Source organism: Salmo salar, chromosome 14 (assembly GCF_965601325.2).
Source record: "Salmo salar chromosome 14, fSalSal1, whole genome shotgun sequence".
Classification (NCBI taxonomy): domain Eukaryota; kingdom Metazoa; phylum Chordata; class Actinopteri; order Salmoniformes; family Salmonidae; genus Salmo; species Salmo salar.
The window spans coordinates 53,381,534-53,394,574 of NC_138304.1; the positions used below are offsets into that span (position 1 = coordinate 53,381,534).

The 13,041-nt window shown below is 45.2% G+C and overlaps 1 protein-coding gene across 1 annotated transcript in view; it reads right to left on the reverse strand.

Moving 5' to 3' along the window:
- The window catches only part of piezo2b (piezo-type mechanosensitive ion channel component 2b), a 285,749-nt gene that overhangs the window by 17,129 nt on the left and 255,579 nt on the right, over positions 1-13,041 (reverse strand). Inside the window, exons 52-54 of the mRNA XM_082961036.1 lie at positions 4,457-4,573; positions 4,226-4,305; positions 3,532-3,730 (exon numbers count right to left, since the gene is read on the reverse strand). Coding sequence (XP_082817162.1) covers positions 3,532-3,730; positions 4,226-4,305; positions 4,457-4,573 — 396 coding nt within the window. The remainder of the gene's footprint in view (positions 1-3,531; positions 3,731-4,225; positions 4,306-4,456; positions 4,574-13,041) is intronic.

Genomic DNA, 13,041 nt, shown 5'->3' on the forward strand with positions numbered 1-13,041 from the left:
AGAAGACCGCTTCTTCTGCCCCTTCTGCGGCGTCGTTGTTTTGGGTTGCCGGCTGGTATCCAATCCATTGTCCTGGGTGGTAGACCAAACAAAGGATCTGCTTTGAGAAAGTCGTATTCCTGGTCGTAATGTTGGTAAGTTGACGTTGCTCTTATATCCAATAGTTCCTCCCGGCTGTATGTAATAAAACTTAAGATTTCCTGGGGTAACAATGTAAGAAACAATACATAAAAAAACAAAATACTGCATAGTTTCCTGAGAACGCGAAGCGAGGCGGCCATCTCTGTCGGCGCCGGAAGTTAATATGATGAAGCCAATGACAGATGTGGTGTACTCCTCAATGCCATTGGAGGAATCCTGGAACATATTCTAGTCTGTGCTAGCAAAACAGTCCTGTAGCTTAGCATCTGCTTCATCTGACCACTTTTTTATTGATCTAGTCACTGGTGCTTCCTGCTTTCATTTTTTCTTGTACGCAGGAATCAGGAGGATGGAATTATGGTCAGATTTGCCAAATGGAGGGCGAGGGAGAGCTTTGTATGCATCTCTGTGTGTGGAGCATAGGTGGTCCAGAGTTCTTTCCCCTCTGGTTGCACAGTTAATATACAGATATAAATTTGGTAAAACTGATTTAAGTTTCCCTGCATTAAAGTCCCCGTATACTAGGAGCGCCGCATCTGGGTGAACGTTTTCTTGTTTGCTTATGGCGGAATACAGCTCATTCAATGATGTCTTAGTGCCAGCCTCTGACTGTGCTGGTATTAAACAGCCACAATGAATATAGATGAAAACGCTCTCGGTAGGTAATGTGGTCTGCAGCTTATCATGAGAAACTCTACCTCAGGCGAGCAATAGCTCGAGACTTCCTTAGAAGTCTGCTGTTTACAAAAATACATAGACCGCCACCCCTTGTCTTACAAGATGCCGGTGTTCTATCCTGCCGGTACATCGTATAACCAGCCAGCTGTATGTTGATATTATCGATGTTCAGCCAGGACTCCTTGAAGCATAAGACGTTACAGTTTTTAATGTCCCGTTGGTAGTTTAATCTTCACAATAACTCGTCCATTTTATTGTCCAAAGATTGCATGTTTGCGAGCAGAATTGAGGGGAGTGGGGTTTTTATTCGATCGCCTCTGACTCCTCAGAAGGCAGCCCGCTCTCCGGCCTCTCTTTCTCCACCTCCTCTTCACGCAGATCACTGGGGTCGGGGCCTGTTCCAGAGGGAGCCGTATATCCTCCGCCTCGGGCTCGTCAGAGTCGTGAAAGAAGAAAAAGGATTCTGCTAGTCCGTGGTGAGTAATCGCAGTCCTGATGTCGAGAAGTTATTTTCAGTCATAAGAGACGGTAGCAGCAACATTATGTACAAAAATAATGTAAAAAATAAGTTACAAACAACGCAGATAAACAAACAAAAAAACACAATCGGTTGGGGGCACATAAAAACCATCCGTCTTCTGCTCCGGTGCCATTTTTACTAGTCACCGTGGTCTGAAAATAACAGCTGCTTTATAAGTCCCACTACGGACAGGTGCGTAGTAGACAAAAACACTGGTACTAAACCAAAGATATTGATCTATTTTAAGCAATTGATTTTTTGAGATCATGATGACTTTAAACTTTAATACTAACATCACCGATCTGAGGTGATGAAAACGTTAGTATTTGTAATGTGGTAACACATTCTGTCCACCAGGGAAATTCGCATAATAGCTATAACATAATTAAATACAGTATGTCAAAGTAATTCAATATTTTAACATATGATGATAGTAAATGTAGCACACTAACACATTTTGACAACAATGACATATATTTATTCCTACTTTAACCATTGAGAGAGTAAAAAAAATGCTCCTAAGCACAATTTAACCTGGCCCTCTAGACTAAAGTGTCTGTGCAGCAGGCTGAACACTTGGCGTCTCTACCTGGCTAGCTACAAGAAGCAAGTTTATTATATATTTATATTGACATTTGATCAGCTAACTAGCTAGCTTAGAAGTTCTCTTTACTTACGGACGCCATCCGGGTAGATGGTTGGAACGCGTCTTCATTGAGTCAAAGCCTCATTTGAAAGCCCATCGCCACTGGCAAGTAATTTGAAAAAAAGGACTCTTGGTTGAAATGTTCATTGCAGACTGACGCGTGTACAGTTTCTTCCGACTCTTCCAAGCTGAGAGCTGAGGAAAATCGTCCACTGATGGTAAACATGAGGAGGGAGATGTCGGGAAGGCAACTCATGCAAACCCCGGTCTTTGATGTTGTAACTGGCTACCCTACACTCACCATAGCCATGGGGCATTGCACAAATGGATAGACGGATAAGCTACAATCAGAAAAAAATAGATAGATAGATAGATAGATAGATAGATAGATAGATAGATAGATAGATAGATAGATAGATAGATAGATAGATAGATAGATAGATAGATAGATAGATAGATAGATAGATAGATAGATAGATAGATAGATAGATAGATAGATAGATAGATAGATAGATAGATCAGATAGATAGATAGATAGATAGATTTTTTTATCTATAGATAGAGATATAGATATACAGATAGATAGATAGATAGATAGATAGATAGATAGATAGATAGATAGATAGATAGATAGATAGATAGATAGATAGATAGATAGATAGATAGATAGATAGATAGATAGATAGATAGATAGATAGATAGATAGATAGATAGATAGATAGATAGATAGATAGATAGATAGATATAGATAGATAGATTTTTTGATCTATAGATAGAGATATAGATATACAGATCTATAGATAGATAGATAGTTAGATAGATATATGACATGGAGTGAATAGCTGTATAAAGCAGGATTAAGTGGATGTTGAAAGGCTGTTTGGCTCAGTCGCTAAGTGTTTTAACTTTGCAGGTTAATTAATAGAAAACAATCAGGCTAACATTCAAATACGAAACGTGGGATAAAAATAATTGTATCATCTCATAGGAAAAGACACGACATTGACACTGATTTGTGGGCAGTTCGGATTTGTTACTTCAAGCCCAAATATATCATACTTTGACTACAACGATGACTTTCAGCTCAAAATAGTGGACTACCACTGGTGTCATTCATAAGGAAGTTAGGTCACAGCACAGGCCACATCCTAGTTCAAGTGCTGCCAGACAGTGACCTGGTAGTTTATTATGTCAATTCAGGTTACCAGACCGATATGTGCTATCAGGTTACCAGACAGGAATGTGCTATCAGGTTACCAGAATCGGTGCATTCAGTCGCTCTTTAAAGCTAAATAATTACTAAGTGTGAAAAGAAGTGGAGATAGGGGGCACCCTTGTCTCATACCACGGGCTATTGGTTTTATTATTCTATGGTACTCTGACCATATCTGCTATTATGACACTTTCTTTACCAAAAGTGTTAAAACAAAAATGTTGGGCTGATGAGAAAATGATGGGCTAGCTAGCAAACACTGCCAGGGTAGAGATTTCACATGTGTGTTGGGTGTGATTTCATGTGATGCTATGCTATGTTTGGTCTACTCACCCGTATCCAGCCAGGAAGCCCAGACTAGGAGGGCTGACCTGGTCGCTGAAGACATAGAGCTCCAGTCCAGCGTTGTACAGATTCTTGGGGCTACGAACTTTGATCTTTCCCGGACTAGTCTGGTTCACGATCCACCACTCCTGGACCTCTGCTGAGTCGTTATGGAAACGCTCCAAAGCCAAAGTGATGAATAGTTCCTCTGGAGGAATAGAATAGAATAGAATGGAAACGAATAGAAAGGAATATAATACCATTGTGTGTTTAATGTTCATAAACACCTCTACAAGACATAACTTTAGTCCACACAATGTGGAAAGGTGCCTTTTGGCTTCAAAATAACATGGTTGACAACAAACACAGCTCAATTCTATAGCGCAAATTTAAATTTAAAGGTAATTTCCGATCGAGCGTTTGCTGTGAATGCAGTCTCCACAAACACGGGAACATTGCCTTTAAATTTCAATTGCACTATAGCGCAGAACTTCCACGATACGGATTGATTCAAGCCCTACACAATAACACTATTGACAACAAGCAATTAACACGATAAGACAAGATGATTGACAACTAACAACATAACATCACCATCATGAAAGTCAGATATAAAGATAGACTAATGTCTTATTTTTTTAATGTATTTTATTGTATATTTGCCTAGTGTAAAGTGTATTGAGATGTTTAAATGCTGCTTTACCTCCACTCAGCTGTTCTATGGGTTTGGCCTCAGAGTCAGTAGGGGCTCGGAGATACCGAGGGAAGCCATGTTTTATCACCCTGGCAACAGAGGAATAGGTTGTTACTAACATCTGGGAAGAGAATACAGTCACTAATATTTCAGATTAGTTTTTAAAATAAAAGTAGTTTGATTAAAAAAATGTAAAAAAATAGTTAGTTGACAAATACATGAATTAAAAAGTACACTCACACGCCGTCTTTTCTGGTCCCATTGAGCAGTAGGAATAGCTCCAGCTTGGTGTTATCATCCAGAAACATGACCTTCTTCCCCGTAGCAAACTCAGCCTTCGCTCCCAGAGTCTGGTTCCTGTTTCAGACAATACAGAACATCTATAACCTTTGCCTGATCATTCGCTGCATACATAGTCTGACTTGGCCATAATTTGCATTTGTATTTATTATGGATCCCCATTAGTTCCTGACAAGGCAGCGGCTACTCTTCCTGTGGTTTATTATGGATCCCCATTAGTTCCTGCCGAGGCAGCGGCTACTCTTCCTGGGGTTTATTATGGATCCCCATTAGTTCCTGCCGAGGCAGTAGCTACTCTTCCTGGGGTTTATTATGGATCCCCATTAGTTCCTGCCGAGGCAGCGGCTACCCTTCCTGGGGTTTATTATGGATCCCCATTAGTTCCTGCCAAGGCAGCAGCTACTCTTCCTGGGGTTTATTATGGATCCCCATTAGTTCCTGCCAAGGCAATGGCTACTCTTCCTGGGGTTTATTATGGATCCCCATTAGTTCCTGCCAAGGCAGCGGCTACTCTTCCTGGGGTCCAGCAAAAAAAACACATTAAGGTATTTACATCACAGAAAATCAAACAGAATATTAAATAACATATCTACAATACAATATGTACAATACCACCATACAACAATACAATGTACGTGTCTGTAGAATACGTATGCTAGCGTGTGTGTGTGTGCCTGTCTCGCCACAGTCTGCGTTGTTCCATAAGGTGTAGTTTTATCTGTTTTAAAAAAAATCTGATTTCACTTGCTTGCAGGAGTTACTTGATGTGAAATCGAGATCCATGTAGTCATGGCTCCGTGAAGTACTGTGCGTTATAAATAGACCCCTTGTGGCATATGCATGGGTATCTGAGCTGTGTGCTAGTCATTTAAACAGACAGCTCGGTGCTTTCAACGTGTCAATACCTCTATTTTGAGCCAGAAGAGATTGACATGTATGTTATTGATGTTAGTTCTCCATATACATTTAGGGACCAGCCTTGCTGCTCTGGGCCATCTGAAATTGACCTATGTCCCTCTTTGTGGCACTTGACCATATTTATTTTACCTTTATTTAACTAGGCAAGTCAGTAAAGAACAAATTCTTATTTTCAATGATGGCCTTGGAACAGTGTGTTAACTGCCTTGTTCAGGGGCAGAACGACAGATTTTGTACCTTGTCAGCTCAGGGATTCGATCTTGCAACCTTTGGGTTACTAGTCCAACGCTCTACGCTGCCGCCCCATATGATTGGGCAGTAGTCTAGGTCTGACAAAACTAGGGCCTGTTGGACTAGATCAGCAAATATTCTTTACATCCCAAACATAGGAAACACTACAAAACCTCTTATACATTATATTAGGCTCAGCCAGAACTTTGGTTTTCCTGGATATGGCTACTATATTGTGATCACTACATTCGATGGATGTGGATGCAGCTTTAGAGCAGATTTCTGCAGCATTAGTAAAGATGTGATCAATACATATGGATGATTTAATTATTGTGCTGTTTGTAAATACCCTGGTTGGTTGACTGATAACCCGAACCAGGTTTCAGGCACTAGTTACAGTTTTTAAGCTTTTTCTTGAGTGGATGATGAAAGCCAGTCAATATTTAGGTCACCCAGAAAATATACCTCTGTTGACATCACAGACATTATCAAGGATTTCACACATATTATCCAGATACTGACTGTTAGCACTTGGTGGTCTATAGCAGCTTCCCACCAGAATGGGCTTTAGGTGAGGCAGGTGAACTGTAGCCATATTGCTTCAACAGTATTTGACATGAGATCCTCTCTAAGCTTTAAAGGAATATGACTCTGAATATAAACAGCAACACCTCCCCCATTGGCATTCCTGTTTCTTCTGTAGATGTTATAACCATATATTGCTATCCCTGTATCATCAAAGGAATCATCTAAGTGAGTCTCAGAGATTGCTAGTATATGAATGCTTTCTGTTTCTAGCAAGTTAGCGATTTCTTGGACCTTGTTTCTTAGGGTACATATGTTAATGTGGGCTATTTTTTAGCACCCTTTCTGGGCTGCATGATTGTTTTTATTGGTTTACTGGGAGGCTTATCAGAGGTAGACATGACAGTGATATTTATATTTGAGCTGATAGGGTCAGGTGAACTGCCCACAGCGGACTTCCTACTAGGTTCATAGTCACATGATTACTGCTGTCTGATTGATAGAGGCATTCATAGAAACATAAATTAGGTTACTTATGTTACTTACATTATGACTGACAATACCCCGTACATTTGCAGCAGCACTATGACAGCTCAGCGACACAATGGTAGGGATTATCTGAGCAGGGCTTGTCACTGATAAGTCATAAAATAAAATATAAATAAAATATGAGGAAAGTCGTTTGTGGCGACGTCGTTTGTGGTGAAAACAAAGTCATCAGTGATTGGATTGTCTCTAACCAATCAGAGTATCAAAGCCAATTACGTACTTCAAAAGCGCTGCATCACCCACGTGTATCCTGGCTATGGCCCAACTAGGGCGGTGACCAATCAAATTCCACTTGACTGTTTAGTCACGGTAATTAGGTTTCTCCAAGTGACCATATTACTGACGCACCAGCAGTCACAAGTCATGACAGCCTCCAAGCTCTGATGCTGCTGCCGGTCATTAGTAGCCTACCAAACTTGCTAACTGCCTGGTACTCAGCACTCTATTGTCCCTCTAATCACTCTGGCATCAATGCAAATGTCATCAAAAATCTAATCAAACACTTCATGAGTGTCCATGAGCTCATGTTGCGCAACATTTCTATAGGCTATGCAATTGCATAAGAAAACAGAGTGATGGCCTCTATTAAAAAGAGGAGGATCCCATCAGCTTTCTAAAGGCTAGGTCTACTATATTTATTTATATTTCTCAACTTTCCTAATATTAAGCACATTGCTTCTCTTTACAATAGGAGTATAGCCTACCTGGCTGGCATGAAAATGACAAAAGCTGAAGAACACACGCACATCAGGTACGTGAACATGAACCACGGGAAAAGCATCCTCCATTTGCTAATTAATAGATGACATGTATTTATTCCCCTGCCCCTGTTTTGAGACAGGTGCATGATAATGGTCCATTCGAAATCAAAACAAATTTCACACATATATTATATAGTATATGTAAAGACAAGATTAATTCAAGAATAGTTTGATGGGTGACAAGTGCTTATCACTTGTGAATTTTATATTATCACTTGTGAATGATGCCCAACCTAAGGAAAGAAACAATGCCTTTTTTTTTTACTTTTTCAAATCATAGTCACACACCTCATGTAGCCTAGCCCATAGGCCTATATGTTTTAATAAGGTTTGTATCACACCTCATGTAGCCTAGCCCATATATGTTTTGATAAGGTTTGTATCGCAACTAAAGTGCCCAAATAACTTCTTAAAATGAAGCACATTAATCCGCTTTACAACGGGTGTAGAGCATAACTGGCAGACATACGAAGCGCTTGAGTTTCAAGTTTGGAGGAAATAATTTTCACCATTAAAATGCACCTTTATAGTAAAAGCATTACATGCATAATCACTATTTGCCCGTCACTTTTGATAATGGTGTTTTCCCGCTAATGGAACATTCGCGCTTATAGCCAACTGGCATTTGTGCATTGCTGCGTTTATAATGTGAAGAAATAGCCTAATAGTTTATCAACACTTTAACCCCAGACGTTCTGATCTGTTGCATCAGCCTCATTATTTAAAAAAGGTTTTTGATACTAGTGGTTGTATTCATTTGGGATCTATCGCATCCCACAAATGTCCGTAACTATGTTTGGAATATTTATTTCTCGCACAGAATAGGTCAACTTTTGTACTATGGGGGATAGTAGATTGCCATAGACTAGTGCTTTTGCTGTTCAGTAGGCCTACTCATCTTGTGGACCAGTTCTTCTAATATCTTCACTATGCGCCTCAGAATTGGATAAGGACGCGCACAGTTGAGTCTCCGATGTGTCTGTCTTCACTTGTAGCCTGTGAGAAAGACCCGATCACGTGACAGAGAGCCATGTGAATAAGAGGTGCTTCGGAGCACTCAGCTGGGAGAAGGGAATTATAATTATTATTTTCAGCCCAAGGGCACAACGGCCACTGTCCGCATAAGACATTAATTGTTTTAGGGGGCATTACGGCCACACAAAGGGGATGCCGCTGGGAAATTCGAGGCATTATCAAGTGCTTGTCAAATTGTGTATGAGAGACTGATGAAGTGTGTACAGCCAGCGCAAAAAAACAAAACAGAGCGGCTTTTTTCAAATCATCATTAGAGTCGCATCATGCAGCCTTAGAATGTATAAAACATCTAAACATATAGCCCAACATTTGTATCACAACTAAAGTTACATAAATAACTCTAAATTAAGCACATAGGAGTAGCTGTTTCTTTGTTAACCGCTCAACACAGAATAGCCACATGTGCGCACTCCTTCAAATCGTTTTAGATTTTCTTCAGCTATGTTCAATTGTATTCTTCATACTATAAAATAATGCCACAGAATTCTAAGCAAATCTTGTCTGCTAAATGAATGTGTTGCTCACAGCCATATGGCATAGCCAGATCAGGGCTAAAAATAAGGACAACTCAGAGCATCTGTTCTTCTGAACTCGACTACTCGTCAGGCTCCCACGCCTTGGCCGGTTCGTCAGGCTCCAGCAGCCTCGGCCTGTTCGTCAGGCTCCCGCAGTCTCGGCCTGTTCGTCAGGCTCCCGCAGCCTCGGCCTGTTCGTCAGGCTCCCGCAGCCTCGGCCTGTTTGTCAGGCTCCCGCAGACCCGGCCGGTTCGTCAGGCTCCCGCGTCTCGGCCGGGTTCGTCAGGCTCCCGCGCCTCGGCCGGTTCGTCAGGCTCCCGCTCCTCGGCCCGGTTAGTCAGGCTCCCGCTCCTCGGCCCGGTTCGTCAGGCTCCCGCTCCTCGGCCCGGTTCGTCAGGCTCCCGCTCCTCGGGCCGTCTCGTCAGGCTCCCTCGTCTCGTCAGGCTCCCTCGTCTCGGCCGGTTCGTCAGGCTCCCGCAGCATCGGCCGGCTCGACAGGTTCCCGCACCTCAGCTGAAGCGACCAGCCCGTTCCTGGTCCTCGGGATCATTCCTCTGGTCGGCGTCCTGCGGTTGGAGCCGCACGTCAGGGAGGGGGTACTGTCGCGTATACTCCCTCTCCAGTGCTCAAGGTCGTCAGGCTGCTCATTACTACGCACACCTGTCACCATCATTACACGCATCAGCTCCTCATCACACTCACCTGGACTCAATCACCTGTCTGATTACCTTCCCTATATATGTCACTCCCATTGGTGCTTTCTGCATGATTACCGTCCCTATATATATGGCACTCCCTTTGGTTCTTTCCCTAGGTGTTATTGTTTCTGTACCTGTGTTTCTGTCAAGGTTGTGCGCTACTGGTACGAAGTCAGGTGCAGGAAAGCAGTGAGTTGTGATCAGGCACACTTTATTTGGCAGAGGCATAAAAGACAGACGCAACTGCGTCCAAAAACCTCCAGCCACAGGTAAAAGTAAACAAGTGCGAAAACACTTACAAATATACAAATGTATGACAAATATATACAACGATACCCGGGGGAAAACCAGTCTAGTGCATCACACTAAACACGTAACACAACAATTCCACACAAAGACATGGGGGGGAACAGAGGAATAAATACATGCAGTGAGATTAGGGTCATCCGACCGATCCCCGGATGACCAGAGGAGGGTGACGTGTGGGCCCAATAGATCAACTGGTCACGGACAGCAGACGGAAAGTACAGATGCCCGACGGGACACTGGAGGGGAGCGGGCTCTGTACACAACGCCTGCTCAATGTCCGCGTCCAGCTCCCACACGATCGGCGGTACCAGGCAGGAGGCCGGGAGTATGGGAGTCTGATCCATGGGCCGCTCCTCTGTGTCATACAGCCGGGACAGTGCGTCTGCCTTCATATTCTGGGAACCTGGTCTGTAGGACAGGGTAAACACAAAACGGGTAAAGAATATGGCCCACCTTGCCTGACAAGGATTCAGTCTCCTAGCTGCCCGGATGTACTCCAGGTTGCGGTGGTCAGTCCAGATGAGGAAAGGGTGTTTAGCCCCCTCAAGCTAATGTCTCCATGCCTTCAAAGCTTTCACCACAGCCAACAACTCCCGGTCCCCCACATCATAGTTCCGCTCCGCCGGGCTGAGCTTCTTCGAGAAGAAAGCACAGGGGCGGAGCTTTGGTGGCGTGCCCGAGTGCTGAGACAGCACGGCTCCTATCCCAGGCTCGGACGCGTCCACCTCCACTATGAACGCCAAAGAGGGATCCGGATGGGCCAGCACGGGAGCTGAGGTAAACAGAGCTCTTAGGTGCCTAAAAGCCCTGTCCGCCTCAACCGACCACTGCAGACGTACAGGACCTCCCTTCAGCAGTGAGGTAATGGGAGCAGCCACCTGGCCAAAACCCCGGATAAATCTCCGGTAGTAATTGGCAAACCCTAAAAAAAACGCTGCACCTCCTTTACCGTGGTGGGAGTCGGCCAATTACGCACGGCTGAAATGCGGTCACTCTCCATCTCCACCCCTGATGTGGAAATGCGACACCCTAGGAAGGAGACGGCCTGCTGAAAGAACAGGCATTTCTCAGCCTTGACGTACAGGTCATGCTCCAACAGTCTTCCAAGTACCCTGCGCACCAAGGACACATGCTCGGAGTGTATAGCGGAGTATATCAGAATGTCATCGATATACACCACTACACCCTGCCTGTGCAGGTCCCTGAAAATGTTGTCTACAAAGGATTGGAAGACTGATGGAGCATTCATCAACCCGTACGGCATGACGAGGTACTCATAATGCCCTGAGGTGGTACAAAACGCCGTCTTCCATTCGTCTCCCTCCCGGGTACGCACCAGGTTGTATGCGCTCCTGAGATCCAGTTTAGTGAAGGAGCGCGCCCCGTGCATTGACTCAATCACCATGGCAATGAGAGGTAGCGGGTAATTGTACCTCACCGTGATTTGATTGAGACCTCGATAGTCAATGCACGGGCGCAGACCTCCATCCTTCTTCACAAAAAAGAAACTTGAGGAGGCGGGTGAAGTGGAGGACCAAATGTACCCCTGATGCAGGGATTCAGAGACATATGTCTCCATAGCCGCCGTCTCCGCTTGCGACAGGGGATACACATGACTCCTGGGAAGCGCAGCGTCTGCCAGGAGATTTATCGCACAATCTCCCCCGTTGATGGGGTGGTAATTGAGTCACCTTCTTTTTACAGAAGGCAAGAGCCAAATCAGCATATTCTGGGGGGACACGCACGGTGGAGACCTGGTCTTGACTTTCCACCATGGTAGCACCAACGGAAACCCCTACACACCTCCCCGAGCACTCTCGCGACCACCCCATGAGAGCCCTTTGTTGCCATGAAATGGTGGGGTCATGATGAGCTAACCAGGGAAGTCCAAGTACCCCGGGAAACGCAGGAGAGTCAATGAGGAAGAGACTGATTCTCTCCTTGTGACCTCCCCGCGTCACCATGGCCAGGGAGATGGTGGCTTCCCTGATTAGCCCGGACCCTAATGGTCGACTATCCAGAGCGTGTACCGGGAAAGGTCTAACCACAGGAATAATGGGGGTCCCTAAACTAAGGGTGAATGCTCTGTCGATAAAATTCCCAGCTGCGCCTGAATCGACGAGCGCCTTATGCTGGGAATGCAGGGAAAACTCAGGAAAACAAACAGGTACAAACAGGTGGACAACAGAGGACTCTGGATGAGAGTGGTGCAGACTCACCTGGGGTGACACCAGAGTGCCCTGCCTGCTGCCTCAACTCCCAGAGGGACCAACCTGGCACCGACCGGCAGTGTGCCCTCTGCGGCCACAGATGGTGCACGTGACGGCCCCTCCTCCAGCCTTCCTAAGCGCAGCCCCTCCCAGCTCCATGGGCACCGGAGTGGGGTTGCTGGAAGATGGAACCAACAGAGCCCTCTCTGGACGTCCGCGGGTGACCAGCAGGTTATCCAACTGGATGGAAATATCCACAAGTTGGTCAAAAGTGATCGTGGCATCCCTGCAGGCCAACTCTCGTTGGACGTCCTTGCGCAGGCTGCATCGGTAGTGGTCGATAAGGGCCCTGTCGTTCCATCCTGCTACGGCGGCCAAGGATCGGAATTCCAGGGAAAACTCCTGGGCGCTCCTTGTCCCCTGCCTGAAGTGGAAGAGCCGTTCCTCGAAGTGGTCCAACACAGCGTCTCCTTCTCCCCACACGGTGTTTGCCCACTCCAGAGCTCTCCCCGAGAGGCATGAGACGAGAGCGGACACCCTCTCCCTTCCTGAGGGAGCTGGGTGAACGGTGGCCAGGTATAGGTCCAGCTGTAATAGGAACCCCTGGCACCCGTGCTGCCGTCCCATCATACTCCCTGGGAAGGGAGAGACGCATCTCACTGGGACTGGATCCAGGAGGGACGGGTAGAGGTAACCCCGGTTGTGCTGGTCGAGGCGCTGGAGAGACTTCCTGTCTTATCAGGCTCCCGCGCCTCGGCCCGGAAAAAAGGAATA